Source organism: Limulus polyphemus, unplaced genomic scaffold (assembly GCF_000517525.1).
Source record: "Limulus polyphemus unplaced genomic scaffold, Limulus_polyphemus-2.1.2 Scaffold318, whole genome shotgun sequence".
NCBI lineage: Eukaryota > Metazoa > Arthropoda > Merostomata > Xiphosura > Limulidae > Limulus > Limulus polyphemus.
Window position 1 is genome coordinate 432,728 of NW_013665928.1, and position 15,635 is coordinate 448,362.

General features: G+C 35.2%; 1 protein-coding gene across 3 annotated transcripts in view; it reads right to left on the reverse strand.

The window, feature by feature from the left end:
• The window catches only part of LOC106457339 (patj homolog), a 241,897-nt gene that overhangs the window by 58,918 nt on the left and 167,344 nt on the right, over nucleotides 1-15,635 (reverse strand). For all 3 annotated transcript variants that reach the window (XM_022383220.1, XM_022383221.1, XM_022383219.1), the window contains exon 5: nucleotides 12,257-12,419. In XM_022383220.1, the coding sequence (XP_022238928.1) occupies nucleotides 12,257-12,419 (163 nt within the window). The remainder of the gene's footprint in view (nucleotides 1-12,256; nucleotides 12,420-15,635) is intronic.

The window sequence follows — 15,635 nt, forward strand, 5'->3', positions numbered from 1 at the left end:
GTGTGAGAAAGTAATATGAAGATGAGGATATTGCCACTATCACACACATTATCAAGTAGATTACATGGGATTGGAAAGTGTGCTGCCTGTAAGAATGACGACGTGTGAGAAAGTAATATGAAGATGAGGATATTGCCACTATCACACACATTATCAAGTAGATTACATGGGATTGGAAAGTGTGCTTGCCTGTAAGAATGACGACGTGTGAGAAAGAGCTGGAAGCTGCAGTAACCCGGATGACACTCTCGTTCTGGGCTGAGCTTGTGAAATGGTCTCTGGGAACAAGAGTAATAGGATGAAGGGGAGGAGAGTATTTTTATAATTTTTACTAATCAAAGTTCTTATTCATCTACCGCTAACGTGGCATGCTTCAAGAATAAATATTTATTGATGAATTAAAAAGTAGGTAAATGCCTCAGCTAAGTCAAAGGAGGTAAATGCCTCAGCTAACTCATAGGAGGTAAATGCCTCAGCTAACTCAAAGGAGGTAAATGCCTCAGCTAAGTCAAAGGAGGTAAATGCCTCAGCTAAGTCAAAGGAGGTAAATGCCTCAGCTAAGTCGACGTTGACTGAAATCATTATTTTTGTTTTCACAACGTAGCTTTCCATTACGTACACTTACTTTCTCGATAAAGTTTGTTTGTCTTAAGGAAAATGCTACACAATGGGCTATTCTGCGTCCACCTTGAAGAATAGAGCCCAGAATTTTAACGTTATAAACCCTGAAACTTAACGCCGAGCCACCGGAAAGGGGGGGGCATTTTTTTCGATAAACATTTTTTGTCCGCTCGGCGCATTTTCACTAGGAAGCTTCAACATATTTAGGAATGGAAAATTAAAAGTACAGGTAATTATTAAACTAATTAGAGTAATTACGTCAATTAAGAGTTTTTGTTTTTTTTATATACGGAACTTGCTACATCTAAATTTTCTACATTGTTTTGAATCGATCAAATAACAAATATGATTTTAACGACTCCTAGCTTCTTTTCAAACGACCAAAATATAAGACAAAATTCAAAAGGTATTCATTATTCATCCTATAGACCCGCCCACCCATCCACCCCCAGTGGCACAGCGGTACGTCTGAGGACTTACTACGCTAGAATCCGGGTTTCGATACCCGTGGTGGGCAGAGCACAGATAGCCCATTTTGTAGCTTTGTGCTTAACTACAAACAAACAAACCCATAGACCTTCTGTTGTTGTTTTAACTTTGTTATTATGGTATGTTCATTTGATATATGATACGCACCACGGGTACAACTATACGATTAAGTATATACATATTCATATTTTGTATCAACATTTGCCTTTAGAATTTTCTTGGTTAGTTTAAAACACACTGAGTCAACATCCGACTTTAATATCCGTGAAAGATTTTTTTTTTGTAGAAATTCGTTATACTTCTTAATTTCTCGACCGCGATAACGTGTAAAACAAACACGGTTAATCAGTATTTACGTTTCTGATCAAAGGTGACAAGAATAACTCATAAACTAATACTGTATAAAGTTTTTACAATACTTCCAAAAGATTTCTTAGGAGACATTACGTATACATAAATATAAACAGGTACTTAAGATTCTTCGAAAAGACAAAAAAAGTTCATTTTCCAACATGAACATCAATGAACGAAACGTAGAATCTTCGAAACGACAAAAAAGTTCGTTTTCCAACATGAACATCAATGAACGAAACGTAGAATCTTCGAAACGACAAAAATATTCGTTTTCCAACATGAACATCAATGAACGAAACGTAGAATCTTCGAAACGACAAAAAAGTTCGTTTTCCAACATGAACATCAATGAACGAAACGTAGAAAGCAGCAGAAAATAACGAAGAACGTCATAACAATAATGCCGAAAATAGCTGCAATTTATTGGCATTAACATTATATTGATGAACGGTTTAGATGTGGATAATGGCCCAATTTTACTACCCGACTGCACAAAACATCGCCTTGTATATAGTTCTCTAAACTGCAAACCACGCTGAAGTACTCACGATTTTAACGATGTCAGCTTAGAAATAGACTTAAGATTTTTACCGGCATTCATTTCATACTTAGCTCCCTATGAAACATGACGGAACTATCACAATAAAATAAAAAAAACATTACCGAAGACGCACGTATATATATACTTCTGATAGGACTTACGTTTTATTCAGAACATCAGAAACAAGTATTAACGCGCATTTGAAATAAGTACAAAACCAGCTACACGTGCTTTATGTATATTCCATTACTACGTAATATAATATTATTTCAGTAATGTTTATATATATATAGAAAACGTTATCTAATTTGAATGTTTTTATGGGAATAGTTCGCCTGGTATTGACAGAAACAATAATAAAAGAACAGTTAAGCCTTAAGTGCTTTCAGGTAGATCCAGCTTATAAAAGAACCCAGTAAGATGTATTTATCTTATTCCTATAGCAACAAAGGGCACCTTGCCGCTTGAGAGTTGCGCTCGATTAAATTACTTTGAAATTCGTTTGAAACATTTTACGTAACGTATTTGGTAATTACAATCTGAACGGTACCTCATGCGACATATGTGATAAGTGACCAGGTCAGAAACCCCTATTCTTAATTTAGAACTAATGACTACAGGGAGGGCAACCAGTCAGCAACATATGCCGCCTATGTGGCTACTTTTAACCGAATAATTATAATTATAGTTGAAAGTGCGGAGCGTGTTCAGCAACGTGTTGCTGCTCGATTCTCGGACTTTCCCACACGTAGCCCGACATGCTAAACACTATGCTTGACCTGCTTCAACTTATAAAGAAAAAACTCTGGAATACGAGAATGCTATTTACAAATATTAATTGATTTTGTTTTATTTACAATTAATATTTTTTCTACATGAAGAATGAAAAGAATGTCATGAACAGCAAAATTGTTTGTTTGTTAAAATTGGCTATCTGCTGTGTCCACCGTTGTAGGTCCGTAACCTTACCGCTGTCTCACCGGAGGAGAGCGAAAAGGAAAATATATATAAGTAAACGAATCCGGACTGCACCAACCATGCAGTTACGCTGATATGACATCCATGAAAAGAATTGTGGTCATTACCTTGTCAGAGAAGAAAAAGATTAACATTTAAAAAAAAAACATGATTTGTCGTTGTTTAAATGCAAACCTACATAATGAGTGAGCTATCTGTAGTCTATCCCCCGCGAGGAATTAAACTCCGGATTCTAAGGAGGTAAGTCCGTAAACTTACCGCTCACCCATCGGAATACTCTTTTTTTTTTGTCCTCAAAAAAAAACAAGTGTCGCAAATATAAAAAATGAAAGCACATTCTAAGTTTACACTGCTCTGATATCTTTTAGATGTGGTTGGTTTTTATTATGCACAAAGCTACGTAACGGCCATTTATGCTCTGCCCACCACCGGTACCGAAACCCGATTTTTAGCATCGTAAGCCTGATGACTTACCACTGAGCCACTTGGAGGGATTGTAAGCATTCTTAGTAGATAATGTGAGCTTATTACCGAGATATTTTTACGAAGAAAGTAGGATCCCCATAATCACGTGATGAAAACATATATACAAAAATTCAATATTTGTATAATGAAAGTTGGTGGAATAAATCACTTTAAAACTACTTATCGACCAGACAGTTTCATGGGTTCGTTTCTTATTTCGTGAAACTCTACTCTTTTAATTTTCAGTAGTACGGTTTTGCATTCAATACTTTGATCTTGATTACTATTGCTTCATCTACTGAAGAGTATGAAATTCGTGCAGGAGGTTTTGGAAGCTGAATAATCATGTATTGTACGATGCCGCAGTAATCAAATACCCCAAAGAAATAAGAGGGAAAAGTAATCGGCTTACATACAAACCTTAAAGGGCCAGCTACCTTTTTGAAACTAATTAAATATAACAAAGCTCACAGATATACTGGAAATATGCTAGTCATTTATTTATACACCAGTTACATTCAACTCCTCACTAATCTATACAGAAACCTTGGTCAAAAAAAAATTAACTGTTATTCTTGTCAAGAAACCTTGTGAATAAAACCTAAAACTATAAAAAAGTATAGTGTCAATTGATTTCTTTTTCTAATTCATAAACTTTTCTTAATCAGTGAAGTACACGAAACAATCTTAGTAGTTCACCTTGAAGATATACTGGCACAGTCTAAAACACTTTTCTCAATCGGTGAAGTACACGAAACAATCTTAGTAGTTCATCTTGAAGATATACTGGCACAGTCTAAAACACTTTTCTTAAACTTGTACACGTGTTTTGATTCAATAATCCAGGCAAGGTGTCTGAATAAAACAATAATATTGAAATCCAAGAACTTCCATGATTATTTAGTTTCACGATGTGTTCCATAGTTATTTTGTTCCACGATTTGTTCCATGGTTATTTAGTCCCACGATTTGTTGCATGGTTATTTTGTTCCATGATTTTTTACCCGTAAAGATCAATATTTAATTATTTACCAATTCTTGTTTCTTCTCTGGAATTTTATTTATACATTTTTTTTTTTTTTTGCATGAAGAATTCTTCGTTTTTATTATGAATTTCTATTAATAGTTATTTCTTTTGGTGATTTTAAACATACAGTACAATAGTTACTACTCCTGATTGTTATTCAAACGAAAATTCTAATAATGACCTATTTTTTTAAGGTGTTTGTTTGTTGTCAAGCACAAAGCTATACAATAGACTCTATGTTCTGCTCACCGTGGATATCGAAACACAGTTTTTAAGTCTACAGACTTAAACGCCACCGGAAAAGGGGGTGGGAGCTTATTTTTCTTCTGGCTAACTATATTTGGGGGGGGGAGGGGGGAGTGTTTTAACGTAAACACCAATCACTATACTTCTTATGATTAAATATTGCCTTCATAAAGTGCAAGTTGTTTCTTTTCAGTTACTAGTTGGTAATCATGGGCCGGGCGTGTCCAGTTGTTACTGTGCCCAGAGAATGAATCCGAATATTTTTGTTTTGTGACTCAATGTCGCAAAAATGCGCTCCGCATTTTCGGGTCCTCGGTGCACTATAACAGTGACGGTCAAATTCCACTACTCAATCAAACAAGAGTAGTCCAAGAATTGGCAGTGAGTACTAGTGACTAGCTGCCTTCCCTCTAGTTTATCAGTTCAAAATTGGGAACGACTATTAACGTAATTCTGAAACGAAATGGAAACATAAAGTACAAGAGTTGTTTTAGGGCGTAACTTGTTACTATGCCTCTTTTCATTGTATTTTTGGGCGTAAAGTTGGGTAGTTACTGAGTTCAAGAAAACATTAGATGAATACATGAGAAGTAAGGGGTGGTTATAGTTGGGAGCTGGAAGGGACATTCTTGATGGGCTAATAAGCTCCTATTTTGTCCCTTTAAGATTTTATGAAATTTATGAAATATTATCGTTCCCAGTACATTAGACAATTAAATCATATAATCATTGGACACAATAAGTACCAGATTATGACTGGGGGCAATAAGTATCAGATAAAAATCGGGGACAATAAGGATAGTAAAAAGACCAGGAATAATAAGCGTTAAATAAAAACTGGTGATAACACGTAACAGGTAAAAACCATGCACTATAAGTAACAGAGAATATTTACAGATAAAGGTGAGTGACGAAAAGTGTATTAAAAAATGTATATGGCAATAAATATCGGATCAAAATCGGAGACAGTAACTATCAAACTAAAACAAGTATTAGAAGCAAACCTGGGGTGATAAATATCGGTTAAACACCGGGATATATTCAACATTTTAAAAATAAACACAAAAGATTTATGTTATACTTGATAAATTCACGTAGACCCAAATGTTTTTCAGGAGTTATTTAAGTCGTGTTTAATATCTTGTCAAAGACAATTCTGAACGTTGGTCTGTGTAAAGACAAGAATAGATTTCGAGTCTTTCTGCAAGAAATTAATTAGCTGGACAAATTATTCTTAAACTGTCATGAAATGATATATGGCCTGATCTACTTAATAAAGGAGATCAACAAACTGATTAATTAGTTGAAACCTGTGTTGAATTTCTGCTGTCAAACTTTCCTAAGCAAATGCAGGTAAAATCTAATATTTTCTCTAAATGTGACTTGGATCTATTGTTTGATATTATTATAAAAAACAATGATTTATATCTGGTTTTTCATTTGTTATTCAATGTAAATTTTGAACTTATTAGAATTTATATTTGCTCGTTTGCTTAAGCGCAGAGCTACACAATAGGCTATCTGCACTGTGTCCACCGTGAGGATCGAATCCCAAACTTTAGTGCTATAGTCTATGTCTGATATTCTAATTTTGCCTTTCCGTAGAGTAAGTCAAACGCACGAAATATAATTATTGGAAATATGTAGTTGAATATTCGTTTTTTTTATTTTAAGCCAATCAGCTTTGCTGACCTTCCTAGGGGGCGTATTTAAATTCCTTTTTTTTAACGGCTTGTGAACAAACAAAGTGATCTTATTTCGGAAAATAAATAAAAAATTAATCGATAATGCATAGGAAAAGGAGATAAAGTTAATATATCTCGAACATGTACTTGTACGATTGAATTCGTAAGATTGGTTGCTCATAATTCAATCTGAAGAAGAACTACTATTTTTGCCAGCACTTTTGATAAGGAAGTAACTATGGTGATGTTAAACTGTCAAAAAAAAAAGGGAAATTAATGATTCGCAAAAAAAAAGTTCACATTTTGATAGCGGAAATATCAAAATTCATTCTATAAGAAATATATAACTCAAAATTTGGTTAAGAACTGCGTATTAAAATATTTTCTGAAACATCGCGAGTGTCCCAGAAATAAGAATAGCAAGATTGGTTATCAGAACGTAATATTTTAATGTAAATCGGTATACATCTTGGAAAGGATTACGTAATATTTCGAAATAACATCCATATACATGTTAAGGATTTTTGTCATTGCAAGACAGGTGATTAAACGTTAAAATCTGTAGTAAAATGCCCAGTGGCTCACCGGTAACTCTCCAGGCTGGCGACGCTAAAAACCGAGATTCGATACCTGTGTTGAGCACAGCACAGGTGGCCCATAGTGTCAACAAACAACCTGTAATTTAAATTCCACTCTTAACGTTAACTGTTCAAGCAAATGCGCACTTGCTACAACTAAAATTATGAGAGGTTTTTTTTCAGAAATGGTGTCTTTCATACAGATTTTTAACGATTTATTTGCAAAACTCAAACTGAATGAAAAAAAACAACTTAAATGTGGTTTTAGGAATCACGAGTGGCAAACAAAGCACGTTCATTTGTAAACCTAACCTATCATACTAATATACACTTCCATAAGAACAAATCTCTGGCATTTAATCACATCTTCAAAGCTCAAAAGGTGAGCATTTCTTGGACCGCCACGAAACATTTTACAGGCGACGAAGAACACAAGCGATAAACCAGGTAATAAATTACCTATTTCAAATATAACGTCAACAATTACTGGCATTTAATCACATCTTCAAGCTCAAAAGGTGAGCATTTCTTGGACCGCCACGAAACATTTTACAAGCGACGAAGAACACAAGCGATAAACCAGGTAATAAATTACCTATTTGAAATATAAGTTGTTCAATGGAATTCCTGTATTTAAAATGTTAATAACAAAGAAGACTTTTCAGGATTTAATATACCCTCAGACGACAGTCCAAGTCTTAATTTAACGTTTGTTAATAATATATAAATATATATTATTTATTTATATTTATTTATACATATAAAACCTTTGCTTTAGTAGATAATTTTCTTTCCTGCGTATTCACATACAGGTAATAAAACTGATCTAACAATGATTGTTTGTTTGTTTTTGAAATTCGCGCAAAGCTACATGAGGGCTATCTGCGCTAGCCGTCCCTAATTTAGCAGTAAGGGAAGGCAGCTAGTCCTTACCACCCACCACCAACTCTTGGGCTACTCTTTTTAACAACGAATAGTGGGATTGACCTTCACATTATAACGCCTCCACGGCTGAAGGGCAAGCATGTTTGGTGTGACGGGGATTCGAACCCGCGACCCGCAGATTGCGAGTCGAGCGCCCTAACCACCTGGCCATGCCGGGCCGCTGATCTAATAATGAACCAATAAAATTCTCTAAACTGGCGTAATAAAATGGGTAATAAAAAGTGTGGGTAATAAACTATAATTTTTCATAAAACTAGAATGAATGCATGTCCATTGTACGAAACATTCTAATTATTGAAACTTATCACGAAATGTTTTGCAGTATCCGATTATTTGGAAATTAAACGTATACTTTTTTTTCAAGCTTTTTTTCAAACCAATGGATCTGCAGACCTAACATTAAAATGCAATTATAACTCTTTTAAAAGGAAAAATTATCCAATTAAAGCATTTTCAAAGCTCACGTTTTTCAGCTGCGATTAACAAGCGAAATTCTCTAGAAAGTTCCGTAGTAGTGAAAGCGTTAATTGGGAAAAAATAAATGTAATATTTTGTCGAATGTTGTTAAGTATTTTGTATTACTTCTAAATGCGAAAAATGCCATCCAATCTATAAACGTTCGCAATTTCTTGTATCAATTAATCTCATAATAATTAATATTTCCCATTTGACATTCATTGGCGATCATGATGAAAAACAAACTGAAATGGAATAGAAAAAAACACGTGTTAGGACTAATACAGAAAGCTAAGTATTTTTTACAGTCATTAAGTATTACAGCGAAAAGAGTTAGACACAAAAACAGTCCCAGAGTTGATGTCTAACATTTGTTACTTACACCGCATTTTAATAACAGTTTACAATTCCGAGTTGTGGCCCAGCATGGTCAGGTGGCTAGGGCACTCGACCAAACATGCTCACCCTTTCAGCCGTGAGGGCGTTATAATGTGACGGTCTATCCCACTATTCCTTGGTAAAAGAGCAGACCATGAGTGTTACCTCTACACTGTTAAATTAAGGACGGCTAGTGCAGATAGTCCTCGTGTAACTTTGCGCGAAATTTAAAACAGACAAACAAACAAATAATTCTAAGTTAATGGACTTACAACACTAAAATCCGAGGTTCGAATCCCAGCGTCGGACAAAGCAAAGCACAGAGTCCATTATGCAGCTTTGCGCTAAAACAAACAAGCAATTCTGAAGCAAAGTGCCACTTGGAGGTAATATAATTAAATATAGCATATTCATAAAAATGTTTCCATCACAAGTACTTGTTTACATACAAATATATATATAAATGCTATGCAGCTGATTTTATACTGGTTAACAAATAACCATAAAATCAAGCAACGTTCAAAACGAAGTTCATAAATCTGAATTCACACAGTGGGCAAGAAAAATAATACAGAACAGATCAGCAATGAAAAAAAAACACACGTACGTAAACAATATTTTAAACAATTATTTAACATTCATTCTATGAACTCATGTATTATCGAAACATTTGGAACATAAATGCAGTTCGTTATTTTGAAACAAACCAAGGAGAACATTTTATTATTTTAGAAGGTTCAATGCCTTCAAACAAAATTTACAATATACAGAGACGAAAGTTATGACAGCACGAATGAGGGTTTTAAGGTTGACAAAAACAAAAATTCATAGGTACATACACAATTTTACCGTTGACGAAAAAATGCATAGGCAAATAAACAATTTTACCATTGACAAAATAAAATGCATAGGCACATAAACAATTTTACCGTTGACAAAAAAAATGCATAGCCACATAAACAATTTTAACGTTGACGAAAAAATGCATAGCTACATAAACAATTTTACCGTTGACAAAAATAAAATGCATAGGCTACATAAACAATTTTACCGTTGACAAAAATAAAATGCATAGGCACATAAACAATTTTACCGTTGACGAAAAAATACATAGGCACATAAACAATTTTACCGTTGACAAAGAAAAATGCATAGGCACATAAACAATTTTACCAAAACATTACAACAGCATACGCCCATCTAGTAATGAGTCTGCTCCCACTCAATTGATTCGTGTATACCAATGGTGTATACACGGGGCAAGCTGGAATCAAAAGACCAGGAAAGAATATGTCAATCCAACTGTCCAAAATAAAAGACTCCTCGATCTATACAAATTTTGAAATGTCATTATTTAAGTTCTGTAGTACATACTGGTGTATAAAAGACATTTTAATTCTAGGAATAAACGACGTTATCACACCAAATTTGTTATATTTCTTGAATTGGACACGCAACGTTTCGCTTTACATCTTCTTCAAGAGCGTTACACTAAAACACAAACTGTAACTGACAATTGACAACTGAAGATTTTTGGAACGCTCCTGAAGAAGCTGTAAAGCGAAACGTTGAGTGTCTATTGAAAGAAAATTAACAAATTTGGTGTTTTAAGGTCGTTTATTTCTAGTATTAGAAATTTGAAATATGTTGCGAAATGAAAAAGTATATCTGGCATTAAAAACATGACAAGCTCAAGGTCGCAAATCAGTCAAATCCAATGTGGCCAGGAACGCCCACGGTGCTGTATTTCACGCACATGCACTTACAAGCTCAAGCACTAAACTTATCAGTGTGCACGTTTTACGGTAGAGTTAAAAATTAGGTTATGACGAGCGTAGCAGTACAAGGAAGTCTGAAGTTCCATTGCTGTGTTCAAAAGGGCGTAGGAAATGATTTTAAAAGTTATTTATCAACTTTATAGCAATATACATGGTGTTTGGTAAGTTTCCCTATGTTATTTTGAACTGCGTCAAAAACAGCAATAAAAGAAACGTATAATATTCGAAACAAATAGAGCTGTATATCAAACTTACGTCATTCTTGGACCATCTAACGAGATTTTACCCAACCTTGCTATCACAATCTTCACAGATGTGTTTCTTTTACGTGTAATAAAATTTCTTCTTACAAGTTCATCTCCTCATCCACTCTCCTTAACACAATGAAAGTTCAGCATCTTTTGAGACATAACTTGCTAAAATGTAAACTCACATTCTTCAAAGCCATAAAAGCTTTTATTCTAGCGAAATCCCCAACGTAAATGTGTAGCATTAGATTATAACTCTGAGCTATTTGGAGTGTGAGTTCACCCTGTCGGTGGAGGGACGTAAACTGCTAAATGGTAGTCTTCATTTCCTACTGTGAAACCTGACTTGTTTCGCTCAGGTTTCAGCTACGGGGAAATATCGCCTTCTGTATATATGGCATTAACTCGACAAGGTACGTGCTCCTCATCTTCACAGATCTCTCACTAGAATTTACATTATCATCTCCGTACACTTATCTTGAAAGGACGTTAACTCATCATCTCCGTACACTTATCTTGAAAGGACGTAAACTCATCATCTCCGTACACTTATCTTGAAAGGACGTAAACTCATCATCTCCGTTATACCTAACCTGAAAGTAAATAGACACAATGTCTTCAGAGATATCTAACTAAAGCTGTAGCTCATCATCTCCGTAGACTTAACTTGAAAGGACGTTAACTCATCATCTCCGTAGACTTAACTTGAAAGGACGTAAACTCATCATCATCTCCGTTGTACCTAACTTGAAAGGAAGTAGACACAACGTCTTCAGTGATATCTCACTAAAACTGTAGCTCATCATCTCCGTAGACTTAACTTGAAAAGACGTTAACTCATCATTTCCGTGCACTTAACTTGAAAGGACATTTATTCAACGTTTTCGGAATTTTAGCTCATCATCTCCGTAGACTTTACCTGGAAGTTTGTAAATTCATCATCTTCGTAGACTTAGCTTAGAAGAGTAAAATTTGACCCTCGTCACACATTTAACATATTAGCATAAAAGTGCATTGAAATTTTTAAAGTCACTATCTTCTTAGGTTTAACTTTTAAGGTACAAATTTCCCCTCTTCGTTGACGTATCTTACAACAGTATAAACTCAACCCTTGCGACGATTCAATTTTTAAAGGTACTTCTCTCTAAACCTATTTATTTTTAATGCAAGTATATTATAAGCTGCAAAACCTACTTTCTCGTATATATATATACAAATACGTATACACACAGTTAACATGCAAAATAAGACCTTTTCCCCACACATTTCCTTCTTTAATTTACCTTCTTCACAGACGTACCCCGCTATAGTGGTATACACACAGTTAACATGCAAAATAAGACCTTTTCCCCACACATTTCCTTCTTTAATTTACCTTCTTCACAGACGTACCCCGCTATGGTGGTATACACACAGTTAACATGCAAAATAAGACCTTTTCCCCACACATTTCCTTCTTTAATTTACCTTCTTCACAGACGTACCCCGCTATGGTGATACCTAAGCCTTGCTGATCTTTAATAAGGTCCACCTCGAAGGTCTCCATTTCAGGCAGATCTATCGCCACCTTGTTCTGAGTGTTGTTAGTAGAAGGTCCTTCTAGTTCTTCGCTTTGTGCCTTTAAGGATGTCTAAAAGAGTAGACCCAGAAAAAAAGATTAATTACTATGTTTTTGTAATAGTTACTTTATGAAAATGTGACAAAATAACGTTTCGTTATGCAGTGAACGTGTGCGCAAAATCTTCGAAAAATCGTAATTATGCTTCAATAAATATTTTCAATGACTTCAAATACAAGAAATTTAAATAATCAAGCAGGTTTTTACAAATAAATATAGTAAACAAATATAGTAAAATGCCACAAAAGTAGAAAGCCCGGTAGAGTGAAAGGGTCCACTCAGAGTAAACAAAGGTCTTTGCAGCTCTTGTGAAGAAGTGAAACGCAATGAGCCAACTACAGAAATAATCAAGCAGGTTTTTACAAATAAATATAGTAAACAAATATAGTAAAATGCCACAAAAGTAGAAAGCCCGGTAGAGTGAAAGGGTCCACTCAGAGTAAACAAAGGTCTTTGCAGCTCTTGTGAAGAAGTGAAACGCAATGAGCCAACTACAGAAATACGGAGTAACAATTTCAGTTTGGAAAACTGTGTTGCTGTTTTTAAGTCATCGTTCACTAAAAGATAAATACTGGTGAGAGAAGAACCTAACAATACAGTAGGCGTTATTTATATCAATTCTCCACCGCGGAAGACAGATAATCATGAAAACAGTTAGATCTTCTAACTAGGTGTAGCATGTAGCAATTCGACATAGGATTCAGTGAGTTATTTATTCTATGGAGGTAAATCTCCTAGAGAGAGATAAATCTACTTATAAAGCAGAATTTTAATAATATAATAAGTAAATGGTATGAGTGTAGCGAGCTGTTTTCTATCGTAGTTCAACAATGTAGCATGTACATGCAAGAGAGAGAACATGTTATATCTTCAAATTGTAGCAAGAACATTCAGACTGAATCTTCTACAGATAAACAAAGCCATGCTCGAGTTTATACATAAGAATGGGACAGGAAAACTATAGCAATGAATTTCCGCAGACATCATCTAGTACTTCTATAACATGGATTATGAAACGTAGATCGACTGTTGCTGGAAAAACTACAACAAACAACGAGAAAACAGAATGGAAAATTTGAACAACAGCTGCTACAGTTTTATTACACAATGAAATATCCAGATCCACTCGTTCCAGTATTCATCTGTTACACTTGATCTGCTACGCTTCTACAAACCACTACAGAAGCTCTAGACCACTCGTTCCAGTATTCATCTGTTACACTTGATCTGCTACGCTTCTACAAACCACTACAGAAGCTCTAGACCACTAGTTCCAGTATTCATCTGTTACACTTGATCTGCTACGCTTCTACAAACCACTACAGATGCTCTAGACCACTCGTTCCAGTATTCATCTGTTACACTTGCTCTGCTACGCTTCTACAAACCACTACAGAAGATCTAGAGCTTCTGTAGTGGTTTGTAGAAGCGTAGCAGATCAAGTGTAACAGATGAATACTGGAACGAGTGGTCTAGAGCATCTATAGTGGTTTGTAGAAGCGTAGCAGATAAGTGTAACAGATGAATACTGGAATGAGTGGTCTAGAGCGTCTGTAGTGGTTTGTAGAAGCGTAGTAGATCAAGTGTAACAGATGAGAACTGGAACGAGTGGTCTGGAGCATCTGTAGTGGTTTGTAGAAGCGTAGCAAGTCCAATGTAATAAATGAATATTGGAACGAGTAGTCTAGAGCTTCTATAATGACGTGAAAAAACGTAGCAGGTCAAATGTTAGAGGTGAATTACAAAAATGAGCAGACTAGAGCGTCTATAATTGTTTTAGTAAAACGTAGTATATAATATGCAACAGATTGATACTGGAACGAGAGGTCTAGAGTTGCTATAATGATTTGTAGAAGCGTAGCAAGTCAAATGTAACAGGTAAATACTGGAACGAGTGGTCTAGAGCTTCTATAATGATGTGAAAAAAGTAACAGATTAAACGTAACAGATGAATACTGGGACGAGTTGTCTGGAACTTTCACAATGGTCTGTAAAATCGTAGTGCACCCAATGTAACAAACAGATACTTCAGCAACCAATAAAAGATATATGTCTTCTATAATGGTTTGTAAAAACGTAGAAGATCAAATGTAACAGCCGGACACAGGAACAAATGGTCTAGGTCTTCTATAAAGAATTTTAAATATGTAACAGCTCAAATATAACAGACAGATAGCGGAATGAATGGTCTAGTTCATGCTAACATGTATTAGAAACTGAAACGATTTCTGTAACAGGCACGCGCTGGCTGTACAGATACTGTTAAGTTTAAATCCCTTAGATTGGCTAGCACGTGTACAGTGGCATTACCAGTGTAATTAGGATGTGTTCCACTGTTCATAAGAGGAGTTGAACCAAAAGAGACTAGGTCTTTAATACCCTCCCTTACAGTGTCGTTCTGAAGATGTATTTAAAGACCTACAATTGAGCAACAGCTAGCTCGTGTTATACATACTGAAAACTCGCTCCACGTGTTTGCGGTAAAAGCACACGCTCACAGTCCCATGCCCCATACACTTGTAATTCGATGAAAAAACTTATTTATATCTGCAATATTCGTTAAGGAGCATGCCTTGTAAAAGAAGAAACCCAGAGCGAACTGTTATTGGTCAGTTTCTACTGCTTAGTTCCAGGTAAAACAGACGGTGTGCTGTCGAACAGCGAACTGCTGAAGTATGAGTGTAACACCAACGACAGAAGCTTTTCTCTTATCGTTTTGTCTATTGTACTGCAGCGCCCCACCAGGCACGACGTGTTAGCTATAAATTGCGCATTCTCATTTTTCTTTAACAGTATGCTAGGCCAGCTATTAATTCAATTTACTAGACAATGGAATATAATCTACAAACTGTCACCTCTACAACTCAAGTACATAATGATATGATAATGTTAACTGGTTCATTTGTTTGTATGGAGTTAAGCACAAAGCCACATAGTGAGCTATCTTTACTGTACTCACCACGGGTATCTAAACCCAGTTTTTAGCGTTATAAGCCTTCAGACTTACCACTGTGCCACTGGGGGAGGCCTAAACTAATTGAAATACATGAGTGTGCGTACGTATATATAATACATAACTATATATATATATATAGTTATTTACTAATATTTTCTACTAAGTCATATGATAATTATCTTATATATTAGGTCGTCAAGAAATTAATATCGCTTTTTTTTAGATGAAAAAACCCGAACAACTTACATAGCAAAACAATGCATTTATTAAAT